The sequence below is a fragment of the Pseudomassariella vexata genome, assembly GCF_002105095.1.
Source record: "Pseudomassariella vexata strain CBS 129021 chromosome Unknown BCR38scaffold_14, whole genome shotgun sequence".
Classification (NCBI taxonomy): Eukaryota; Fungi; Ascomycota; class Sordariomycetes; order Amphisphaeriales; family Pseudomassariaceae; genus Pseudomassariella; species Pseudomassariella vexata.
This window is the reverse complement of record NW_024467969.1, coordinates 203561-227480: the sequence shown is the minus strand read 5'-3', so window position 1 is coordinate 227480 and position 23920 is coordinate 203561. Positions and strand designations below refer to the sequence as shown.

Here is a 23920-nt window from a genome sequence, read left to right as displayed (position 1 = left end):
GACCGGCTGTCGAGTTATATTCCGCCGACGTAGTGCTTGACGGTCGACTGGCTAGGATGCTCGTAATCCTAAACTGCACCAATCTCCCTATTATCGCTAGGTAGGCGAAGTCAACAAGGTGGGCAGCGCGCCATAAGGGTTGACTAAACCCCCTTGTGTGTCAGCTGCAGGATTCGAACCCGCGACTCGTCACCGACCCAAGTGGGCGAGGCTCAAATCGGGACTTATCTACCAGCGAAGTGACCAACTACACCAGCCGACGTCATAATATATCATCACCATAATTTCATTGCTGATTCATGCTCAGCTACTCCCTGGTCAACCCCAGCTGTCTCATATTACACTAACTTGGGAAATGCTGTTGCTATGCCATAGACTGCCAGTCCATATCTACCATATTGCCGAAACCGGCCATACCCTCCCAGCTTGCCCAAGTGCCGACCAATCCCTCATCCGTCCCAATCTACCAAGTCCAGACCTCCATGTCATCACAATCATGCTAACATTGATAGCAGAGTTAAGACAGTTCCATTGATTTGACCTGAGAAGCTCGTTCGTGCCATTAAGGGAGGCAGTGGCTTTTACAGGGTTATACATCTTGATAGCCTCTGGAGAACCCCCCCTTTTATGTTCAGTAGCCTAGAGAAACTGACAGCTATGCAGGCGTGTCTCTGCGGTCACGTAGTTGAAAGCACTGGGGAGTTCTCTGGGGCGTATGCGCTTCTTGAGGACGAACAATAGTCTTGTAATGATCACGTTTCGAAGATCTCAACTCAATTACTGGTGGACCCCATAGGTTATGCAAAGCATGTATCGTTCGACCAAGACTCCTAGGAGAAGTCACAGTTGAGCTTATGACTCTGATGCGTCTATCTTGCTAAACGCTGTTCATAAATCCACAGTAACAGAACGTAGCATATGATCTGCCTCCAAATCTCTGGTATCCTCATAACTTGGACTTCGCCCCCGAGCTATCTCTAGGAGGAAGTAAAGCCATCTTCTGATAGGGCAATCCAAGAAAATCATAAACAAAATACCACCTACAATTTGTCAGTCACACGTGGTTTTCCTCTTGCGCACAAGATGCAACAACAAACTCACCGGTCACTCCCAAAAAACGGCTCGCTCTTCCCCTCCCCATTCGTAACCCACAACCACGGCGCCCCAAACGCACCCCTCGCCAGCGCTTCCGCCACGGTGCCCTTCAACAACTCCTTGAACTTCGGCTCCTGCGTTGCTCTTACAACAGCCTCGACATCCTTCCCACCAAAGAGCTTCTCCTCCCCATGCCCCTTCCCCTCACGCCCCGCCGTCTCGGCCCCGAAGTCCACGGGGATCTCCCCCAAAATCACGGCAAGCCCCGCTTCAGAACTCATATCCCGGTGCACAGCCCAGAACATGTGAAACAGGTAATGCCACGCCGTTAGGTACGTCGACAAGGGATAGTTGAGCTTGATGTAATGCAGTGCGCGGAGAGGGAGCATCGTGCGGGCGGCTGACATGAGGTCATCTGGAGGGCTGATTTCGGAGAGTCCCGCGGCGTTCTTGGAGCGGGTTACGTCGAAGCGGCCGTAGGCGGCTTTGGCGGGGAGGGTCCAGGGGGGTTTGTTGCCTGTAATGGCCAATGGTCAGTGGGGGGGTTGGTGGGATGGGACGAGTGTCGTCGATAGACGATGAGCAGAGAGTCGAACCTGAGCCGGCATTAATGCCGCCGAGGAGGACGGGTTTGATGCTGGTGGGTGGATTGTTGTTAGTAGATCACGTTACTCCTTCTGCCCGGGTGTACTTGGGGTCAAACCGAAGACGTACTCGACTTCTACACCATGGGCTTCGAGCAGTGGCCTAGTCTCCTGTAATTTCGTAAAGGCTACATAGCTGTACAACGACGCTGTGTCTCAGTCAGCAATAGAAAGCAGCGATTTATCGTCGCCGAGTGCAATAATATACCAATGTCGAGGAAGATTTCAATCCGACCCCCCATGACTGCAACGCGCCTTTTGACGGGGCGCTTGATTCGATTATGTGTGACAATGCAATTATTTGGCTACAATAGAAGATTATCGCAAATTATCGCATCTTGCAATTGTGAACATGGGTTACCTGAGCGGTTGAGTAGGTAAGAGATGGAATAGCGTGAGCTGCAAGTAATTCCCCGGATTCACCTTTCAGCAGATCAGATGCTGCCAAGCTGCCTCGGCTGTTACCCAGCCCCACTTATACCCGCTGTTGCCGAGATTACTGATCTCGAGATCGTAGGCCTGGACTCGTCGTCATACCGGCTGTGCTGCTTTTGCATCCAGGCAGATTGTACTTCATAATGCCCATTTTCACCAAAGTGTCACTGTCCCGAGAAAGAATTCAAGCCAACCGCACCTCGAAACTATCATCATGAACGAAAAGAGAGTAGCACTCGTTGTAGGAGCCTCTAGAGGCATCGGCAGGCAAGTCGCCATCGACTTAGCCAAGAACGGATATGCCGGTGACACAGCACTACCCAATCCCTATCTTCGAAACCGTAAGTTGACAACAACCGCAGTCATTGTCTCTGCCAAATCCACAAGCGATGCGCAGAAACTCCACCCTTTCCCGCCAGACCCTAATTCCCCACAGTCAACCATCAGCACAGTGCAGCGGGAAATAGTCGACGCAGGCGGTGACGCAACCGCTATCCCAGTCGACACTTGCGATTTCGCCCGTGTCCAGAATCTTATCAACAAGACCATCGAGGCCTACGGCCGTCTAGACGTGCTCGTCTACAACTCCGGCGCCATCTGGTGGGCCCCCGTTAAAGATACGCCCATGAAGCGCTTCCAGCTCATGCAGCGCGTCAACCCAGAGGGTCTGTATGGCACGGTGCAAGCCGCACTGCCCTATCTGAAGAAGCACGGCACAGGGAGGATCATCGTCGTCAGCCCGCCGATATACAGCCGTTTCTTCCGGGGCAAGACGGCGTATGCCATGGGGAAGGTAGCCATGAGCGTGTTGACGAAGGGGTTGGCCATGGATTTTGAGAGGGAGGGGTTGAGAGAGATGGCTATTACGAGTGTATGGCCTGCAGTTGTATGCCTGTCCGTGAGGAATAGCCAGGTGATGTCGAAGTTGGCTGACGTGTGTTTCTTCCAGGCAATCGAATCTGGAGCTACTCTGAAAATGGTGGAGAAGAATCCAGATGAGGCACGGGACTTGAGAAGGGCGACCATCTTCTCTGATGCCATCTTGGTCATGTTGAATTCGCCTGCTTCGACAGTCAATGGTCGACTAGAGCTGGACGAGGACTTCCTCAGGAGCGACGCGGGCGTGACTGATTTCGACAAGTACGCAGTGGTGCCTGGCTCTTCTCCGAGGAGAATCATGCCTGCAGTACTTCCGAGCTTGTCAGTGAAGGAGCAAGACGACGAGGGGAAGCAGATGAATAGCGCAGAGGGAAAATCGAAATTGTGATCAAACGTGACTTACCATGATCGCGCAATTGCATCGATACAATTCGGCATGCTTGTGAAGTCCTCGTCGGTGACCTTGTTGTAGAGGGGAAGCATGATTCACCTCGAGGTACCCCTATCTCCTCCCCCGACTGGGTACGTCACTTGAAGCTGTACGGGCTAGGACAGAGGACGAAAACATGGGATTCCGTCCGTGTTGCTGCGCATCTTTCATGAGCACAGATGGGAAAGCCACAGCAATATGGGTGATACCAAAGGTAGAAGGCCTCACGCCAGGCCGTAGGGTGAACCGCCGACATGTCGGGTATTGTGAAGGAAGACCAATTGAAAGGAGCTAAGAATAGCATGACCAATGCGAGCTACTCGCGTATACTTTTGTCCAACGGGAGACTCCATAAAGCATACGTTGTTACAAGCCTGCGGCTAAGATTTTGCGTATTCCACGGCCTGCGCTGCATTACGTGCGATCAGCTTCAACCAAGGAAGTAAAGCCGCGAATTCGCGATGGATCTTCCGTCGTATAGGCCAAAATAACGTAGCGTATGGAAAGAGCCGCTTGACATTGTGCTTATGATGACAGGGCCACTGTGAAGCTGGTTGGCATTCTTCAACAAGTAAGGTCGCTTCCGATGCGCAGCCCACCATTAATCCAAATCTATTGTAGCCAACACCCATATGCCCATATACCTTTGACCTAGGACCGTCGACGACAAAACCTCAGCACTATTAGTTCACGAGATACGTAACCGTCATCCATAACTCCACCAAACCAGTCAAAGGAAGTAACCAGGGCAAGTTGGGAGAATATTGCACGAAACGACATCGTTGGCAACCAGGGACAGACCGTCGCCGCCGGCGGTGGCGGCTACGTGTGCCAAAATAAACTATGTATATATGCACTTTCAAATCGTGAGTGATACGCTCGAAGACGGAGTGAATGGGCGCGGGAAATATACCCGCCAGGCCAGCCCGCCGAACAACCAGAGGCCAATGGGAAGGTCGCCTGGAGCCGATACAGCTTGAAACATAGGTGTATATATCCGCAGCACCGTATCACCAGATCACGCACCATGTACGTGGCCGTGCCAAGCATTATTCAAAAAATTTCCTTTGGGGGTGGCTGGTTTGCTGTCGTTACATCGTGGGCCGCTTGCGAAGTAGTGACTGGTGTTGCGTCAGGAGTCGTTGGTTTGCCTGGAGCCGGCATATCATGAATTACCGACAACGTCAACCGTTATGAATCAATAGACACGGTTTGTTAGAAGACGGCCATTTATTGATGGCAAGATAACAAATGACACTTGTACGTAGATGCTCTGGACTGACCAGCATCGAAGGTGTGAAGACGATGTGAGTGCCAAGTGGTTTCGCGATAGCATCGAGACGCGTCACTAAAAGTACGCCATGAAGATGAGAGAAACCTCAATGGCGATTTTGGCCAGGTGGGTCAAGCCTTGGCCTAATGGACTAGGCGAAGGCGAGACTATCGCCCGATCACTTCACCATCAAGGAGACCAGACAAGCGTGGAAATTCTCACCATGACAACGAAATACAGTTTGTGTCGCGAAGAACCATATCAATTAGTTGCTATGGGATGAGTCTGACTAAGTTCCCGTCCTATAAGGAACACTCAAGTCCAAGCATGACCATTTTCCCTATGCAACGAACGCCTCAAGACCATATCTTGCAGCTCATGTCTCATTACTGCTCCACCAACCTAACCATCCATCAGAAGTAGACTCCTCCCACAATGACCCAGGGACCAAACGTGAGATTGAATGGTACCTGCCTTGCTTAGATGTTGGCGTAGAGGGCACCTCCAGCAAGCAGAGCACCGATGACGAGAACGCCAGTGGGGCGAGCAGCTGCACCAGCACCGGCAGTGGTTCCGGGAGCGCTGGGAGACGGGGCAGTGGTTCCCGCTCCGGGCGAAGTAGCCGGGGTGGAAATGTAGGTGGAAACAACCGTGGCAGAGGAACCAGTGATGCCAGTAGCTCCGGTGGTGACGGGTGTAGTCTCGCCAGTGGTGCTAAGCGAGGGAACCGAGTAGACCGGAGTCGATGAGGCACCAGCGCCGGTGGCGGGAACCGAGGTGGTGGTGGTGGTGGGGATGACAGCAGTTGAGGTCTCGGTGGTGGGAACAACGGGGGTAGTCGACTCGGCGGTGGGCAAACCAGGAACCACGACTGACGAACAAGTGGGAGTGACGGTGACGGTACAGCCGCACGACTCGTTGGCCTGCTCGACGACCTTGACTTGGAAGCCAGCCTGTCGAAAAGAAAATCAAGGTCAGTATGCTGGGCGACAAGGCGTGGGTGACATGTGAGGAAGTGATTTGTTGCTTGCGACACGACCGCGACTGGGACAGACGAGGCGGGTAAAATGGAGGACGAGAAGGTGCGATGATGGGAGGAGAGAGTTGAGGCCAAGTAGAGCAGCAACTTACCATGCCGAGGGTGGCCATAGCCATGACGATGACAAACTTGATCTGCATCTTGACGGGTGAGGTGGTCCTGGCGGTGTAGGGATGAAGGTGTGGGATGCTTGAGCAGGATTGATGATTTATCAAGGATGCTGTAGAGATGTATTGAGGTAGAGAGGATGATCGAGGTGAAAAATGCAGAGTCGAAAGGAATGTTGTGGTTTTGAAGAAGAGAGGTGAAAAAGATGGTGGTGAATGGAGGCGGGAGGTGAATAAGTAGTGGTCCAGGCTTGTTGGCTGATTGCGCGGGAAGGGGCAGCAGCTGGGGCAGCAACGACGTTGCGCTTTCCTAAACAAGTATTAATTCCTGCCACTTGAGCTGATTGATGGCCAATTCAGTTCACTCCAGCCGATTTGACCGCCTTCTGTGCTGATGAATTCCCAGCAATTGAATCTCAAATCTGCCGCGATCCGTTTGGCTGCTTGTTTGCGGCGTTACACCCGTCGTACATTGATCGATGTGAACCCCCAGTAGTATTCCTCGCGTGTAACTGCGTTTCAAGATCAAGTATTACCCTTGCAGCATAGCTGGCTTGGTCGATTCCAACATATGCCGTGATCCATCATACCGCTGCTCTTCTATTGCCCTGCGTACAAGCAAGTCGTTCTGCCATGTCCCAGGAAGGCTGATTTCCACGACTACCGACTCGACTCCTAGTTGCTCCTGTTCGTCCCTTCGCCCGGCCCCCCCTGTTTGATCCGTCGTGCAAACTGATATCACCAGACGGGCCGATGCATCGCCTCCTGGTCCAACTTGAATCATTCTCCGTCGCTCATCGCAGACTCGCCGTGGGTGGCCACCGTAGCGGCCAATTCGTGATTGAACCTCAGCTATGGTGACCTGTCACATACACAACCTCGCCGCTAGCAACGGACATCTTGTTCCTTGCGACTAGGGCCAGTCATTTGTTAGCTTTCGTCGCTTTATCCGTGACAGCTGGAGTTCTGGTATGCGGCTGCCCTGCGGCAACACCTGCCAGCAACGCAAGGCAGGCTCCTATGGCACAAGCGCACCTCTATATGTCCTTGTTATAAGGCGAGATCCCTTTATTGATCTCGGTCACGATCTCTGCTGCTTCATCTGCACTTTTGGATTCGAAATCATACCGCTTGCTCTCGTTGGCTTTGAATACAAGCAACTGTGCACTTGGGTCAGTTTCTGTTTCATGAATGACGGAGAAGTAAACTTGAACTACCTTGAAGTATGTCGGATGCCTGCGCGAAATACTGCATCCCACAACGTTGCTGAAATGCACAGTCGTCGTCTTGCCACTTTCTCGGGCCACCTTGCCCCCTGACGAGGGCTGGATATAGACATACTCGCCGTCGATGGCGAGAATCCGCTCATTCATACCAACAAATCGCATAGGCTGCTTTCGCCAAACCGTGTATTTCTTGTATGCATTACTACTGCCAATTTCGTCCAGCTTCACGGCCATTTGGATCTGGGCAAGCGGGTGAGGTGCACCGGCCTTGTCCTTCTTTTTCTTCTGAGCTGCTATAGCAGCGTCCCAAATGTGTGTCTTCGGGGACGAACTACTCGGCGATCCAGTCATGGCCAGGGGCCCATCTGTAGCAAATCGGCGACGATGAAGCTCCAGATCCGTCACATTGCCGATTGAGGATACTGTACGGTCTACGAATACCACAGCCCCGGATCCTGGGAGCTTGAGGACGTGGGTATTCGTATCCAGCTGCCGTTTTTTACACACCATGTCCAGCACTTCGGCAAGATAGGTGTCGGTCGTGACGTCTAGGGTAACCATTTGGCCAGGGGCGACATCGGCCGAGTGAATATGAACTTTTAGAAGCTTCTGTTGACCCCGAGCTTTTGTAGCCGCAGGCGCAGGCGGGGGTTGGGATGTTGGTTTGTCTGCCAGGGCCAAGTCTGGCCGGTACGTAGTGTTGATGATCGGGTTCTTTCGAGTTGATGTAGGAGCAATAAGAGGCGGACCTGGCTGAGGGGTGTTTCGCGGTGTTACCTCTGCTTCATCAGCGGTATCTTCGGCCACCTCTTGGAGCTCAAACTCAGGCGTGAGACTCTGGTTTTCTTGAAATCCTTCCTCGGATGCTTCGACCACGGCAAAGTCGTCATGCGCGGGGCGGCCTCTTGCTTTATTGTTGGCCATGGTGAAGGAGGTGAGGGCTTTCCTGCGTTCCAAGGGCGGAAAGTCATCGTCAACTTCGTCTCCATCCATTATCCTCAAAGTCCACCAGTTGACCTTCATTTTGTCGCTGGGTATAGGGGGTTCCAGCTTTTCTTCATGGTACCTCCACAAACTCAACCCGATTAGATCCGCCACGGTGACTGGCCTAAAAGTGCCATCTTCTTCTTGAACATGCCGTCTCATGAGAACCTCGAAAGGCTTGGATGATGATTCGCAGTGGGGCATATATATTCGTAGTGCCAGCCGGTCTGACTCGCCTTGGCCAGATAGCGAAGCAAACCTTTCGAAAGGCATGGCGGGCTTTGTTTTCTTGGCCTTGAACGCATCTGACAACAAACTTCTGGGCTGTATCATGCTCAGAGGCCGAATTATGCTCATGGGTCTCGGAGGTGGGAGTGCTTGCAACACTTGCGGCTGAGAAGGAGGCTGGGGTTTCCTAACGGTTGATTGCCGTAGAAGCTGTTTCGGAGGAGTCCCGACGAGTTGCTGTCCGGGGTCGGCAGGCACAACCGCATTATCCACATCTGCTAGAATGGAAGCTGAGTCGACACTCTCGACAAAGGAAGATGTATCCGATATGTCAGAGTCTTCTTCCTCAGCAAGAAGGTCACTCTCGACACGCTTAACGCCCTGGCCTGGCTCTTCCTCCGCAATCTGAGCTTGGAGTTTGGTGGCCTTTGTAGCAGCCTTAGCAGCCTCCCTCTGCCTGTGAAAACCCGAGGCGTCAAACTCGTTCTCGGAGGACAATTCACTACTAGTGACTGTGTCTCGCCGTGCCCTTTCTTTCACTGTTTCCAGCGCAGACTGCGACCCTCGTCGAGCACCTGGAGCAGCTCGGGGAGACGACACTCCCCCTGCCTGACGTAGGTTGGACGACTGGATGGGAGAAGACCCAGAGCGGTTTCTGACCGGCATCTTTGCGAACCGTATCTGCTGCGCTGCTCTTTGGTCCGCGTCCTCGTCACTTTCATCGCTGAGATCACTGCTGTCGTCTTCCTCCATCTGCTCTCGACGTCGTTCTCTGCGCCGTCTCATAGCAATGCCTGGCCCAGTAGTATCGGCCCCACCCCCGGTGAGCATGCCACCCTCTTCCGCCTCATCTTCAAGGGTAAGACCTTGTGATCGAAGGGGGGCCTGAAAGTACTCAGAGGCGATTGCAGTTGGAATGGGCGGCGAATGCGTTCGCTTTATAGAAGCAGGGTTTGAGCGCCAGCCAGCATTTTTAAAAGGGGCAGTATTGAGAAAGCTGTCATTCAAAGTGAGGAGTCTCTCCCCAACTCCATCAGCGACCTCGATGAGGTAGCTAGTGCGAAGTTGGTAAGAAACCAGACTGAGTCAAAAGAGCGTCAGCAACTAGCAGCAACCATGACTGGAGTTGCAAACATACTCTTCAACTTGAATGAGAGACATGGCGACTTCTTCGTAGTCTCCCAGGGGACTATGTGAATGTGCCCGTCAGCTGCTCCTGCAAACCCTAGGCTATCTCCCAACTGTGCCGTTATGGTGCCCCCCAGTGGCTTCCGTTGATCAGTTGTATACTGTTGTGGGCGGCCGGCGCAATGGTGAACTGAGCTGCACCCGCACCGTTGTGCGTGATTGGCCGTTGGATTCACAAACCGTGGCACCGTGGCTCAAGTTCCCACAATTCTGACTATAACGACACTTCTTAGAGTTGTTATAAAGTGTTGTAGCTATTCTGACTCCAAGTAAGCCCCGATTGACTTGTCTTTGCAGCTTCTTGTCCACCTTGATCGCTCTTACTGGCCAAGAGTGCCAATGGGCACATCGGTTGTGATCCGGCCGTGCGCGGGGAGGTCGGTGGGCTTTGTCAGAATGGCAATCAGTTGAATAGTGCCCAGAAAGGCTCTATAAGTTCCAGAGTCCATGAAATGCCTTCAAGCCAAATAACAAGAGCAACGCATCGTGAATAACATCGGTCGCAAGACGGCGGCTTCGGGCAGACGGTGAAACAACCTTGGGTAAGCGAAGTTAGCTTGAGTGCCCTCCAGCAGCCAGCCTTGCAGGAGCATCTATGGTGGAAACTACGGAGCGAACCCACGGCGCACGGACCTGTGTACATAAACCAGAACGCGGGGCATTTCCGCCTGGAGCTAGGTTTCATTAAGGAGTCGCGGCTGGCAAGAACCCAGATGCTGGATATCAAGTATTGAGACTAACATCTTCCAGCCTACATGCAACTTCTCCAGCTCCTCAAGGACTCTCGCACTGTTCAACATGGCATTAGTCGACTATTCAGACTCTGAGTCAGACTCTGAAACCGTTTTAAAGCCAGAGCCAACTCCTCAAGCCCCAACGGCATCAGCGACAACTGCAAAGAAGCCGATTCAAAAGGTAGTTGACCGCGCCAACCCGCGTAAGATCCTCGTCAACCTATCTGGCAGATCAGTACTAGAGAAAGCGACACCAAAAGCCGGCGAAGAGCCTCCAGCAAAGCGTAAGCGAACCGCCGGAGGAGCCTTCAGTGGTTTCAACTCTCTACTCCCCGCGCCAAAGAATGCTGGAAAACCCGCGACAGCCAGCAGCAGTGGCAAGAATGCGCCGAGGCCGGGCGTCAACTTGAAAACTGGGGCAGCCCCTGGATTCAGCAGGAATAACGACGAAGATGGCATGGATGGGGAGTCACTGAATGGACAACCCGCGCAACAACCGTCAATACCAGAGGGGCAGAAGCCCGCAGACGAGGTTAAACTAGTCGGCAAGCCCCTGATGTTCAAACCACTGTCAGTGTCCCGGAAACCGGCGAAGAAGAAAGCAACATCAGTTGTCAAGGCGCCGCCTAAATCAAGTACACCAGCTACTATGCCAGTATCACAACCAGAATCGCCAATGGAGGAACTTGCTAAGAAGAAAGTATCACTCTTCTCCATCTCCGACGAGCCATCCGAGCCCACACCCATAGACCCCAGCCCTTCCAACGGTACCTACGAGCCCATGTTCCCAACCTCATCAGGCCAACATGACTCCTTTGCCGACTACGACGCCCAATTCGCCAGCAGTTATTCCCACTCGCAATCCCAACTCCAACCCACCGCCTCCACAGACGAATCCCTCGACTCAATAGCCTCAAGCATGAACCTCTCCGCAACGGCGCGACGGGAGCTCTTCGGGCGTCGTGGTGCGCCCGGCTCGGCGCAATCCGCCGCCCGCGTCATCAATTTTAACACAGACGACGAGTACAAGCACAACGAGGAGTTGCGGGCGGCAGGCGAGCAACAAATACACAACCCGGTGCGGGCCATCGCACCAGGCAAGCATAACCTCCGCCAGCTGGTCAACCAGGTGCAGAATCAACGCGAGGCGCTTGAGGAGAGCTTTGCTCAGGGGAGGAATAATCGGAATGAGGCAGGGGCCAAATATGGATGGAGGTGAGGTGATTGACCACGTTGCGGCATGGCATGGTATAGAAGCTGGGGGTATGTGCTGGATTGCCTGTTGGTATTGGATGGCATATCGCGAACGAGTAGAACCCGAAGACAGACAGGGCCATAATCCGTTCAAGAAAGAATTCGCTTGATTTGCGGGAGCTGGCAAACCTGAGACACCCCTCTCCCAGATGACCTACCTGCGATTTGGTTCAAACCTCGCGAACGCCTACAAGGATGTGTTCGCAAGCATCCCCACATAACACGACGTGTAGGATGGATCAGAAAGGCATGGCATGTGTTTACTACCGAGGTTCCCAACTCCAAGGCCAACAAATACCAGCCTTTCGTACACAGTCTGGAGAGAGTAAGCAAACAGTAAGTAAACGACGATGAGTTATCGAAAACGAATCGAAATTATGGGATATCTCGGTGAAGAAACTATATATGCAAGAAAAGGTATGGTGTTGTTACATGGCTATCCAAATTCTAGGGGTGGCCATTTATCTTCCCTCATAATATCGTAGCAAGATCGCTCTTGGAGTAGTAAACATCTTTTCTTTTCTTTTTTTCCTCTTTTCGACTTCGTATTTCCTCATTTTCAACAAGTCTCCACCACAGCCGTCTTCCCCCCCTTCCAACTGTCCCCCGAAAACAAAAACCCCCACTCGCCCCGCGTGACGGGCGAGATGTCATCATACCCATTAGGCGTCATGGGCCCAAGGCGCTGTATCGTCAATCGGGACGCCCGGTTGCTCCCAGGTGCTAGGAGACCCTCGTCCTGCAGCATCATCTCATCAATGGACGCGCCAAGGCCGTTCCAGAACGGTTGGCCGGGAATCGGGCGTGCAGTGACGTCGCCGTCTTCCTCGTCGCGTTGGAACCTATCGTTTCCGGTGGGGATATCCAGTGTAAGGCCGTCGAGGCTGATTTCCAGGTCCATGAATTCGTCCTTTGATGCCTTGGCGGGCTCCTCCCGCGTCTTGGCCTTGACAGGCACTGGTCGCATAACGGCAGGCAGGACGCTTTCCGTGTTATGGCTGAAGGATGTTTGCAGCTTAAGGACTGGTGTCCTGGCGACTGGTGTCCTTGCTGGCGGGGGTGTACCGATTTTGACTACCATCCTGACTTCTCGTTCTCGTTCTCTCTCCTCGGGTGTGAGTTCAAATGCGCCGCTCCGGTCCAGGCCGCCGTAGGCCCGGCGGTACATGCGCTCGACGTCCCCAAGCGCGCTGGCCGAGACTCCGATCCATTCATATGAGCGGTGTAAGTCGGACTTTGCGACTTGTCGTCCACCATTGGCCAGCACCAGTCGCCGTAACTCATCAACCGCGTCCTCGATGCGTGTGCTATCCGAAATGGGGGACGAGAGCGAAGACGGCGGAAGAGTTGTTCGCGCGTAGGCTGCGAGCGCAGACTTGAACGTGTATAGTCTATCTAGCCCCAGCAGTGTCAGACCCTCGGAGGAGAACAAGACTTCGTTCTGCAGGATACTGCGACGGACCAAGTCCGCGTTGAGGCCACAGGCGGAAGCGGTAGCTGCAGGTGGCAACCAGCCTGTTCCGATGCGGAACTTGCGCTCGGCTTTCATGATGGTGGATCGAAGTATCTTCTCGTCCTTGGCAGAGAGGGGAGTGGTGTAGATGAGTCGGATGCCAAAGGGGCTGGGCCCCCCTGCAGAAGCATTGGAAGCAGTTGAACTGACGGTGCTGATTGTTGCTACTGAAGCGGGTGTGCATGGCGTCATGGGGGTCATGGGAGCAGGGCTGGCGAAAGAGTCTGTGAAGGTCGGTGATACTGCTGCGCTCCTGCAGTAGGATGAATCGGAGGCTGTGGTGGAGATGCTCGCCATGGACGCCATGGATGCCATGGAGCTGTTAGTGCCCCTGCGGATGAGTGACCTGAATCCGACGACCGGGGAGGCGAATCGAGATGGGGAGATGGCGCCCATGGAAAACTCGGGCGACGCTGGGGTTGAGGCGACGGAGGTGGGCGTCGCGCATGGTGGTGTTGATGAGGGGAGTTGGTATTCCTTGCGCACGATGACCAAGGTGATGTGCAGTGCCCTCCGGGTGAGCCTCTTGGAGGCGTACTCGAGGGCTTGTGTAAGATGGGAAGGCAGATTTTGCGAGTCCAGGATGGATGTGCCGGCCTCGAGCGGCGACGATATGCGCTGCTTCAGAAGAGACGACATGATGGGTAGCAATAAAAGCTGTCAAAGAAACTAGAGAAAGACGGTGTTGAAGGAGGCTGTGGAGACGTGGGAGTTTTGAGAATAGACCGGATGTCCTGTGTCCCGTCTTGTGTTGGTTGTTGCTGGTGATCTACTGTCCAGGATAATTTAAGACAATTGCTGGAGTCGAGTGAGACCCAGGATAGATATATCGAAACCGAAATGCCTACGAACGGGTCGAAACAACAGCAACCGATCTGCGCTAAAGCGTCAGACGGGGGAATACTGCGTGTCTGATGTTTCGAAGGTGATTACCACCTTGGCGTTTCATAACCGCCCGACTGGTACCTAAAATAATTGAAACATGCCAAACCCTAGGACATGTCCATGGGGTGGGCCCCACACCTAGTCTACATGCGGCCTACCTGCGGCGAGCGAGTACGTACTTCGTTTCTGTTTCTATTCCACGATGCGTCGGTGCATCTCAGAACGGCAAGGCCCAGATTCTCGCGCTAAGTTTCATCTGACCTGCGGGTACCAAGTAGACGACACCTGCGTTGCAGCGGTGGTAGGGGCTGGCGTTGCGTGACGGAGGCCTGGAACGGGAACAGCCCTGTCAGCCCTCAGATGAAGCTCCCTCCCCTTGGCCAGAAAAGGAGAGCGATGTGTAGAGTTCGTGATGATGACTCGAGCAAAACGTGCTGAATTCCAGGCTTGGGCCGGGCGGCGACATCGACTGAAGGGGAAGCAGCTGCTGACTGGACAGTGACCTGTGATAGGTGTGCCTGTTTCCCCGCAGATTGGGCGCTTAACGATCGAAAATAGGTGCCGGGCTGCGGATTTGCTGCGGTGCTAGTCAGGTCTTACCCATGTCCATGATCGTAGCTAGACTGGACTTTGCCTAGACCAACAGCCGCAAGGACAAAAATAGGCCGCCAACAGACGGGATGATGACAGACAAGTCCAGCCCGCTCCTCTGGCCGAATCAAGGTTCGGCGAGATTGGCTCGACAATTTCCATTTTCAGATAATGGTGTGATGAGTCTCCCATTTGAACATACATTTTTAGTCGCCGGCCCGTCTCCAATCATCGTCGCCGCTGGCGCTCTTCTCCATGCGATCACACTCGTCCGTTCCTTGGTTTGCCCACGAGGCCAGGCCCGGCATCCGCATACTCCCGTCCGCACTCCCGCACTTCGGCATGGCCGTCACAACCAATCGGCACTCTCAATACCACACACAGAGAGCTTTCTGGGCCCTGTCAGAGCTTTTTATATATTTCTATCCCTCCGTGGCCAATCGCCTCGCTCCTTTCCGCGGTGTGCGAATGCTCTCGTGTGCATTACAATTTAGAACTAGCCTGAGCGGTAATGTAGAACTTCACCGGCGTCGCTCGTTATTATTATCGTCCCGAATCGTAAGTAAAATGAGCTATTGCAGTTTCTTTGACGATTCTTGTTGATATTCTTAGCATCAAGGCCCCTGGGAAATTCAACTCCTCGTTCTAAAAGTCCAAACTTTTCGCGCCGCCAGCAAACCAATCTTCTTTCCATCAGACGTCACGTCAGGCCCTAGCCAACCATACCAGTCTACATCAAAATCACATCGTGCTGTTCATTATCATGCTGTCTAATTAAAGACCGTGGGTGTATCATATGCTCAAACTGAGCAAAGTGGCAAATCCTTGATCCACACTTACTCTCGGACAGACCTGTCTGGTTCTCGCCCCGAGACCAATTCGTTCCCTATGCAACAAATAACTCGTACAATAAAGCCGCCAGCCTATTCTTCGATCCAGCTGGCTGACCATCTAAGCACGGAAGAGAGATAGAACCATGAGAGCCAAACAACGTGTTCCCCCTTTCCTAACTTTAGACGCCTGGCACGCCCTTGCTATGCATCATTCCATCATACGAAAGCATTCAGTCAGTCCCATCATTTCCCGACTCGGAATATGCGTGACGAGGTCATTTGAGAGCTGTATCGTGTCTCAAGCGCAAGTCAAGTTGAACTTGGCACATAAATTTGCGTCACGGTAGATCCCGGTCATTGACATCACAAGTGGCTTGCATACTCAGATCGGCCAGACTGTCCATCTGTTCCGATGAACCAATGGAATTGTCCCAGTCTTCAGTCGATCAGCTCATCGTCAACGGTTGCAGAGGAAGAGTCGCTCCACATACCGGAACCGTCCTCTTCAATTTCGTCCACCATGAGCCGTGTCATGGGCTCGTTCACAGCTGCTCATCTGTCAGTCGCATCTTCATTAAATGTGTGCACTAAGGATACAATACCTTGACAGAGTCCCTCATACTGCACACGCATGCCATCATCTCTGCCCTCGTCGGTATTGAAGAAGTTGCCGCACATCTTGATTACCTGGGTGAGAGGGAGCACCGTGTCCTTCGGTGCTTGCACCCCGCGGCGGACGTATGTGTCTTGCAGATACAACAGACACTCGATTGCAAGCCGTCTTGCTGCGTTGTTGATCGCCTGGCACTTTTCTTGGCTCGGTTCGTCCTCTTCCGAGCCAGGTACGGCTCCCTCCCTGAAGAGCTGTTGCCGCAAGAACAGTGTCACGTCATAACTGACAGCGTGGTCGATGTATCCGAGAAGACCCGGGGCCCATGAGGGCAGGAGGTCCAGGCTCTCTATCTCCACCTTTTCAAAGTCCTCCTGTATCCGTCGGGAAGAGCTGAAAGTGTCTTTGATGAACTCGAAGAAGTCCGCCCCATCTGGACCCTGGATGTTCTTGCATTGTTTGCACACGTGCTTGATGAGACGCTCGACGTGTTCTGCGTTACTGCTGTGATGCACGTAGTGTGCAGCGGCGCGCAGATAGGGTCCGATTGCATGAGTGACGAGACCTCCCGTGATGCCCAACCGCAACGTCAGGAAAATGCGTTGGTCCATTTGGGGGCTGAAATCCATTAGTCGAGTAAGAATCGCGTCAGTTGATACGTGGTTCTGATTGATTTGGATCAGCTTTTCCACGAAGACACTACCTTGCGCGTTTCGATTCCATTCTCGGTGGATAAGATTAACCTCTGCAGCATTGTAGGGCACCGGCTCGTCTTGAAGAGCCAGCGGCAACCGTAGATCGGAAAATTCGGCAAAGTGCAGCTTAGGATCCATTACATCCATGAGAGTATCTATCAAGGCGATCACATTCTCGTAGTTCGGGGGCCTTGTAGCCATGCGCCTTGATATAGTTGTATGCATGCGCGCATATTGAGGCTCAAGGTCGAATGTTGGGTCCGCAGCGATAACCATGATAGTCTTGTAGAGGAAGTCTTGGTCCAACAGGGCGACAGCTTCAGGTCTCCCGAGCTGAGCAAAGTCGGTCATCGTACCAAAGTACTCACCCCACGCGCGAAGACTGGTATGGAATGTGTCCCAGAGCAACGTAAAAAGAATTGCCATGTTCGTCAGAGGGCACCGCTCCCGAAATTTGAAGTCGTGACTAGCATCATCATCGGGATCAGGAACACCATAGTCTTCTGGATAGTGCGTCCTAATGTTCTTCAACGCAAAAATGAGCATGTTGCCCATCTCTTGACGGATTACTCCGTCGGCGTTCTTCTGCAGTAGCATACGTAGTGGTTCTTCATGCGTCGTGAAATAATCCGTCAGGGTGAAGCAGCATCGCGGGCACCGCCGGCAAACTCGGACGAGCAGTCTGTAGAGCCCTTCGAAATCTGGAGTGTCCTTGGATCGTGAAGCAACTTGATCGAGATGACCAAGTGCCGCTTGTAAGGCCAGGTTCTCTACCTGGTGGTTTTCCGAACACTGCTCGCTGTCCCAGGCTTGGGAAACAACCTTATATACAAACGGAATATGAATAGGGTCATACAGAACATGTCGTTGAACAAGAGCCCAGTTGTCAGATTTCACCTGGTACTGTAGATCCGATGGGAGGTTGAATCGAAGAGGACTCGGCCTGCCAGATGAGTTCAGCATTTCTTGCTCGTTCTCCAAACACGATGACCTTTGGTAGAACAGCATGTATGCACTGTAGACCTTCTCATACACGCCCGAATTGTCAAACTGGCGGTAGTCAGGCCCGCCGAAACAAGCACTCTCAATATGGGCAGGGTCCCAAGAGTTGACCACGTCGTCGTTGAACTCGACCCATGTTTCTGCAGCGCTGGTGCTGGGGCGTTCTCGAATAAAAGAGTAGTAGTGGCCCGACTCGGCGTTTCCTGAGTGGACAAGAACACCGACAAGTTCAAAGACGTCGGGCTCAGCTGTGCCCGAAGGATCGCTTAGATGCTCCACAGTGTACGGTTGCATGTCAATTTGGTTTGGGAAGCGGAAGTAGTCGTTGATCTTGTTTCGTTGGAGGGTCCGAAGGTTGAAATCAAATCTCTTCAGGTGAAAGATAAGATTGTCCGGAACGTCTTTGAGGCAAGCTCTTTTGACGGCATCAACATGTCGATCACAACTTTCGCACTTGTACTTGTTATCTCCTTCCATGATTTCCCCATCGACGTATGCCTGGAGACTTTCCTCCAGGCTAGCTTTGCCTTTAATGTCGCACTGAATCGCGGAGAAGGGCTCCATACGCTCAGAGATGTGCTCACACTCATTTGACTTCACCTGTTGAACCAGCTGACCACCAAAAATAGATCGCAAGGCCTTCTTGGCAATATCTGTGGGCATCTGGGCCTCCCACCGGTCAAAGAGTAAATTGTAGAACTCGTCGACATCCATCTGATTGTGAATATCGATGGGCGTTTCATCGTAGGTCATAATCTGCGCGACACACATCTGGGGATCCACAAATTTGCGGACACTATCCTGGAGTGTTGCAAAAAGGTTTCGAGTCTCATAAAGCAGCTGGTGTGTGTCTGGATTCGGACATGGCGTATCCAATATGAACCGTCGGAAGCCAACATTCATGAAGAGTTGTGTGAACAGAGAGTTGAGGTAGCAGGTGTTGGAGAGGTTCCGCAAGCCAGAATAACCACAGGGTGAGCGGACGACTTTGGTCCGGTCGAATTGTTGCGGCAGTTCATACTTGTAAGGGTGGTCTCGCGTCGGGGTGGTCAAGCTCTCTACGTCTTGCAGCAGTTCGATGTATTGTCGGCGGGTGGTTTTAGCCAGAACAAGAATGGTCTCGCACAGCATGTTTCGGGCGTGAGAATTCAATAGAATTTGCGGTATGAGTGGTCCATTGTCACTATTGCCTGCAAAGAGATGCTTGAAAAATAGTTTGTGCGCAAAGCCTTGGGGAAATCGAAGTGGCTCGTTCCGTGCACAAGATACCTTGATGCCGTGGTGTAACATCGAGATGAGGCCGTGGGAGATGACATCGATTCGATCCGAACGAGATATATCTTCCACGGTCGTGTGTGAGAGCAGGAGCTCCCCATATTGCGAGAGACACATTGGCAGATCAAGAGCCGGCGAATTTGCCTCGGCCAGGTGCTTCATTAGCAAGTAGGACATGTTGAAGACTTCCTCACACTTGCTCGACTCTGCCGCTGCACGTGGAATAATCTCGGAGATCATGGACCAGAAGAGCTCAGCAAAATCAACCGCGAGAACTACTGAAGGGCCATGATTGTAAAAGCATTTGCTGCTCATCAGTTTGGCGACCGCTTTTCTAACAAACGATCTGTCGTCAGTGAGCAGAAGACGCTGTACTACAGCCTTCACGGTCGGGGTTTGCCGAAATACATTCCAAAAGTCAAGGCTCCTGGTACAGCATTCCAGCATTGCTTCAAATGAAAGACTAATAAGTTCGAGGCTTTGCGGCGACGTTTGCGCGGCTACTCCGATTCCAAGTATTGCTAGAAGTCGCTCGTGCAATTTTGCAGTGAGAAACGGGACAACAGAGGGGTTGCTGTTCGCATTTTCTGGCGAGATATTAGCGTCCCCAAAGTCAAGACCAAAATGAATCGAATCCTACCCTTGAGCAGCTGCACAAAGTTATCCACGAGGTGGTCACAGAGCAAGACCTGCAAGGTTTCATGGGAGCATCTGTCAACGACTTCAGAGTCGCAAAGTGCGGCAACGAGGAGAGACATAGCCTTCAGGGTTGCATCCTCCTGATCGAGCGCAGTCTTGTACTGGCTCTCGGCGTCCTGAATGCTGACCTGCATGACTTGAGTCTTGAGGCGTCGGGTGCTCAGGTATTCACGCAGGGCGTGGATAGCGTAGAGTGACTTGAACGGCTGACCCAATGGGAAAATGTCTCGATACGAAGTTGAACTGGCCTCAAAGGCTTCTAGAATGGATTGGTCCGCGGGAAGTTTCACGAGAAAGTGGTAGATCTATGATTGCAGTTAGCGACGAGGAACAGGTCTAATAAATAACCAGGTGTTACCTCTCTGGCCAGCTTTTCATCCATGCTCAGATATTCCCACAAATCTTTGAAATGGCTCAATATCTCGATTTCGAGCGAAGATGCACCCGGTTTGACCTTAACTGGGGATGACACCATCTCTCTTTTGACCAAGATTAAGCCATCGTGGATATCCAGATCTTCTAAAGACTTGCAAATTTGGTCCTCGGACGGCGTAAGCGCAACCCCACGGTAGAATATCCTGTAATTGTCAAATCCGGTTGCCTCTCTGAGGCTCGCTAGCAATGCGGCGGCCGTGTTCCTTCGGCCAATGGTCAGCGGCTTCACTTCAGTCTGGCTGTCGCCATCGAAGGACTGATATTTGAGTTCGGCCGATTCGCCTTCCACTGGCCCGGGTGACTGCAGCATCAGAGATCTCAGGTCGGGAGCCGCAAAGTGAGCCTTGCCTTGCAGGGTTCGTAGGAACGCTCGTAAGACGGCAAGAGATCTGGTGAACTTCAGTTCTTGTTCTCTCTGCTGCTCTTCAGATGGGACAATAACCATCGAGTCATCATCCCTGCTGCTTATATCATCGCCGTAGGCTTTCAACTTCTGAGCCGCCGCTTCTAACTGCTGCAAGCATCGATTTACGACGCTAAAGTGTACCTTTCGTGCACGATGCAGTGGAAATGACATAATCGACTTGCTGTCCACGTAGACATCGTTTACCAACGTATGTATCGCTTGGGATTCGATAGTCTGGGCGGGGGCTCGCAGAATCATTTGCCAAAGAAGCTCTATGACTCTTGCTTCGGCACTGCCGTCTTCAAATAAGATGCCGTTTGTGTCATTTGCAAGTGGCAGGAGTTCTGCACGGACAAACTCCAGGGCGCCCTCGCAATAGCACCGAGGTGGTAGGTCTAGAAGATACTCCTGGAGGCAGGCGCGTAGAAACGCATTCTCACAGTCTGACCGTTTGACTGCTGTATTCAAAACTTGCCAGGCCATCTTTCTGTCGTCTTGGCATGCAGCTCCGTTACCCACAAGAAGATCCCAGAGCCTTTTCCCTTGGTCGGAGTTGATGGTGGAACCATGGTTGACAATGGTGTTGACTAATAATTCACGGCGCGCGTTTCCGATCTGGGCTGCAAATACAGGCACAAACCCGACTCCCCGCGCAATCGCTATGGTGGACTCGAGCTCGTCAACCAGTAGCCGGGCGAAATCGAATTCTGTAACCAGCGAGGTGAGGTCTCGCACCAGCGATTGACGAATCATCATGTACAACCCGGATAGACTGCCCGATGTTGTGGTCGTTTTGGCTTCGATGTCGCTTATGCAGCTTCGGAGAAGGTCTGAGCGAATCTCCGCACTCATGCCGCCGGGTAGTTGAAGAAGTTCCTTAATCTTCGCCATAGCAAACTGATGAACGTCGGGGTGAGCTATCAAGCCCTGTTGTCCGTAGACCGAGGACTCTCGAAGTAACCGAAGACAGAGTCTATATGGGGTAAACTCATGTGCTGGGCCGCTAAGGGCCATTCGTGAATGTAGGGCCTTGACGAGTTGATCAAACAACTCCCTCATTTGCGGAGTGAAGGCTTCAATGGGCAGGCTATGCAGCTTCTCGCACAAGTAGGCCAAGCTGTCCGGGTACATCAAGTGAAGGATCTTTGCCAGCATGCGGGTAAGAGCCTCGGCGATTCTCGGATCCTGCGTCGAAGTTACTGTTTGCCAGAAAAGATCAGTTTGCGCAGGCGCGTAAGTCTTGGTGACCATCAGGAAGCCGATGATGTTAGAACTTTCTTGAGTAATCTCAGGATGGCAGGTGGGCCCAAGAATATAGTCCACAAGTCCGGTGTTGGTCAAGAATATCGCAAAGTAGCGCAGGTATTCTGATTGGGCACTATCCTCACCAGCGTTGCTGCATCGTTTCCACAGGCCTACAAGATCATTAGACATGCAGCCAACAGCGACGACCCGGAGCTGCATCTGGCGCGATCGAATCAGGTTGCTCAACACCCCAAACCGCCATTCATTCGAAATTGCATCGTATGTGCAGCTGTGAGGGGCCTCTGGATGGTTGGCCCGATGCTCTTGAACAAGCTTAGCCGCTTCCTCGTGATCTCCTTGTAGGCTGTAAAGGAAGATGGGCGTCAAGAAGCGGATGAGGGCATGCGCCGAATCTCCTGATAGATGGTTTACGGACTTGTCCATTATGGTGGCCACGGCACTCGAGGCCGTCTTGAAAAGTCTGAAGCCCCATACCAAGTTCTTTCTGGAACGATCATCCAAAGAATGGGATAACCCCGGGGACGAGCTCAAGCGCTGGAAGCTATCCCGGATAATGCCATCTGCGATATTGCAAATGCCCATGAGGTTATCCATCGTGGCTCTGGGGAATCGACTCAGGAGACTAGTCTGCAACTCGGCCAGTTGGTAGAGCTTGGACATGGATCCGCCTGGGAACTTCTGGAAAATGTGAAGCAATTCCGTGACTTCGGGGACCGTCTCCACAGCATAGCCATTGTATAGCTCGCTCTCTTCCTTTCGCGTAACGTTGCCGAGACAAATAAGAAATGTGGGGGACATGAGATACAGCTCTTTAAAATCCTCGTCTACGAGTACGCGCTGGAGTGCAAGTATGTCAAGGACGACAAAGTGAGCTGAGAGCCTGGCAAGCTGCGCGAACAACTGACCAGCAAGGTCGCGGGTATCTCTAGCCTTAGCGAGCGTATTTCTACAGTGCTAATTAGCTTGCGAACTACCGGGTTCGACCGAGACGGTGCATCCTACCTGCGAAGATATACGTGCCAGAATATCTCGGGCATCGACAGCCAGAATGACCTATTCTCGAAGACGGACTCGACGGCGGCCTTGCACATGTCGGGCTCGCAGGCACAGAACAGGTATTTGTCGAACCATGCCGTCATTTGAGCAAGGACATCGTCAAGACTTGTGGGTTCTGCCTTTGGTTAGGGAATAAAATACTCCATGTTCGTGGTGGGACTTACGTTGCTGGAAGTACTGCACGAGGCGTACGACAGTATCGTAATATGTTTCCTCTGCAGCGTGGTACGGAAAGTCCTGCATGATGCTGTTCAAGTCGATGCTGCTAGCCCCTCCAATCATGGAAATGGCAGGGTGGCCAGCTCCAAGGTCCAGCTCTTCCTCATCGTCATCATCAATAGATATGACCGGAACTTCAGGGCTGGGCGCACTCGAAGGTGAAGATGACAGAATCACCTGGGGAGGGGTAGCCTGAACCATCTCAACTTCCGACTCCTCGACGCTGACCTTGATATCATCGTCCTGTGAGCGAGCCGGAGTGGGAGAAGGGGGCGACGTGGGTGTAGGCTCAAGGCTATCGAAATTCCGCAGGTTGATCGTGACCTTGCTCGAATGAGGCTCTGCGATGGTGGGTTCAGATTGAGGAGGGGTGCTCGGCGGAGCGGGCTCGGGATCTGGCGCGTCCAGCTTCATCATGGAGTCGGAGGCTCCACGCCGTTCGTCTTGAGATGTCAATGTCTCAACAGATCTACTACGAGAGCCCGTCAGAGAAGTACGCCGGCGTTTACGGGCAGCGAGATCGCCGTCGTCGAAAGGATTGGGTCGGGTTGAACTAGGCTCGGAAGAGACAGCACGTTCTCGCGACTCGGAGGATCTCGAATCTTGTTCCATCTGGCTGTAAGTCTTCGGGCTTCAGAGATGTTCGAAGCTTGGGGAGATCGCGCGAGACAGCTCGGCGGCTCAGCCTGCACTATTAGCATTGGTGGTGTAGAATATGCGGGGGAGGAAGAATAGGTGCTGCGAAACGGTGATGGGGGGGAAAGGATGGGGAAGATTAGATTACAACGAGGATTTAGTAGAGTAGTGGTAGCGTGACTTTTCTCTTTGTAGGGTAGCCGGCAATATTGGCAATGTGGAATAAAACATCCAAAGAGCTTGGTGATGGAAACCGTGGAGTTTGGTATGAGCTCCAAATAGG

The 23920-nt window shown here is 52.7% G+C and overlaps 7 protein-coding genes across 7 annotated transcripts; 2 read left to right on the top strand and 5 right to left on the bottom strand.

The window, feature by feature from the left end:
• Window positions 1–771: 771 nt before the first annotated feature.
• Window positions 772–2127, bottom strand: BCR38DRAFT_64538 (thioredoxin-like protein). Its single transcript, XM_040865536.1, has 5 exons — window positions 1948–2127; window positions 1810–1888; window positions 1692–1732; window positions 1102–1612; window positions 772–1040 (listed from the first exon to the last, which is right to left on the bottom strand). The coding sequence occupies exons 1-5, from the start codon at window positions 1979–1981 to the stop codon at window positions 947–949; spliced, it is 759 nt and encodes a 252-aa protein (XP_040711804.1). The 5' UTR covers window positions 1982–2127; the 3' UTR covers window positions 772–946.
• Window positions 2128–2255: 128 nt separating this feature from the next.
• Window positions 2256–3790, top strand: BCR38DRAFT_445641 (short chain dehydrogenase). The gene is made up of 3 exons (XM_040861031.1): window positions 2256–2479; window positions 2537–3060; window positions 3124–3790. The coding sequence occupies exons 1-3, from the start codon at window positions 2389–2391 to the stop codon at window positions 3439–3441; spliced, it is 933 nt and encodes a 310-aa protein (XP_040711803.1). The 5' UTR covers window positions 2256–2388; the 3' UTR covers window positions 3442–3790.
• A 1417-nt stretch (window positions 3791–5207) lies between these two features.
• Window positions 5208–6376, bottom strand: BCR38DRAFT_64508 (uncharacterized protein). The gene is made up of 2 exons (XM_040865535.1): window positions 5888–6376; window positions 5208–5709 (listed from the first exon to the last, which is right to left on the bottom strand). The coding sequence occupies exons 1-2, from the start codon at window positions 5933–5935 to the stop codon at window positions 5236–5238; spliced, it is 522 nt and encodes a 173-aa protein (XP_040711802.1). The 5' UTR covers window positions 5936–6376; the 3' UTR covers window positions 5208–5235.
• Window positions 6377–6939: 563 nt separating this feature from the next.
• Window positions 6940–9501, bottom strand: BCR38DRAFT_488850 (stress-activated map kinase interacting protein 1-domain-containing protein; the record flags this gene model as incomplete). The annotated part of the gene is made up of 3 exons (XM_040864332.1): window positions 6940–7062; window positions 7120–9421; window positions 9479–9501. 3 exons carry the CDS (start codon window positions 9499–9501, stop codon window positions 6940–6942), a joined length of 2448 nt encoding a protein of 815 aa, XP_040711801.1.
• An 825-nt stretch (window positions 9502–10326) lies between these two features.
• BCR38DRAFT_460465 (mitotic checkpoint regulator, MAD2B-interacting-domain-containing protein) lies at window positions 10327–11481 on the top strand (the record flags this gene model as incomplete). Its single annotated transcript, XM_040862417.1, has 1 exon — window positions 10327–11481. One exon carries the CDS (start codon window positions 10327–10329, stop codon window positions 11479–11481), a length of 1155 nt encoding a protein of 384 aa, XP_040711800.1.
• A 594-nt stretch (window positions 11482–12075) lies between these two features.
• Window positions 12076–13668, bottom strand: BCR38DRAFT_351788 (uncharacterized protein; the record flags this gene model as incomplete). The annotated part of the gene is made up of 2 exons (XM_040856669.1): window positions 12076–12342; window positions 12469–13668. 2 exons carry the CDS (start codon window positions 13666–13668, stop codon window positions 12076–12078), a joined length of 1467 nt encoding a protein of 488 aa, XP_040711799.1.
• Window positions 13669–15676: 2008 nt separating this feature from the next.
• BCR38DRAFT_488847 (uncharacterized protein) lies at window positions 15677–23613 on the bottom strand (the record flags this gene model as incomplete). Its single annotated transcript, XM_040864331.1, has 7 exons — window positions 15677–15774; window positions 15830–15886; window positions 15941–19507; window positions 19561–19924; window positions 19978–22672; window positions 22729–22897; window positions 22947–23613. The coding sequence occupies 7 exons, from the start codon at window positions 23611–23613 to the stop codon at window positions 15677–15679; spliced, it is 7617 nt and encodes a 2538-aa protein (XP_040711798.1).
• Window positions 23614–23920: the final 307 nt, after the last annotated feature.

What these genes read in the sequence shown, in the direction of transcription:
- BCR38DRAFT_64538 (XM_040865536.1), bottom strand. Translation starts at nt 1,981, where the DNA reads ATGGGGGGTCGGATTGAAATCTTCCTCGACATTG. An exon ending in GCCCATGGTGTAGAAGTCGA is followed by an intron (nt 1,733 to 1,809) that starts GTACGTCTTCGG and finishes TCCACCCACCAG; the next exon opens with CATCAAACCCGTCCTCCTCG. An exon ending in CCGTTTTTTGGGAGTGACCG is followed by an intron (nt 1,041 to 1,101) that starts GTGAGTTTGTTG and finishes GACAAATTGTAG; the next exon opens with GTGGTATTTTGTTTATGATT.
- BCR38DRAFT_445641 (XM_040861031.1), top strand. Translation starts at nt 2,389, where the DNA reads ATGAACGAAAAGAGAGTAGCACTCGTTGTAGGAGCCTCTAGAGGCATC. An exon ending in AGCCAAGAACGGATATGCCG is followed by an intron (nt 2,480 to 2,536) that starts GTGACACAGCAC and finishes CAACAACCGCAG; the next exon opens with TCATTGTCTCTGCCAAATCC. An exon ending in CGAGTGTATGGCCTGCAGTT is followed by an intron (nt 3,061 to 3,123) that starts GTATGCCTGTCC and finishes TGTTTCTTCCAG; the next exon opens with GCAATCGAATCTGGAGCTAC.
- BCR38DRAFT_64508 (XM_040865535.1), bottom strand. Translation starts at nt 5,935, where the DNA reads ATGCAGATCAAGTTTGTCATCGTCATGGCTATGGCCACCCTCGGCATG. An exon ending in CTATGGCCACCCTCGGCATG is followed by an intron (nt 5,710 to 5,887) that starts GTAAGTTGCTGC and finishes TCTTTTCGACAG; the next exon opens with GCTGGCTTCCAAGTCAAGGT.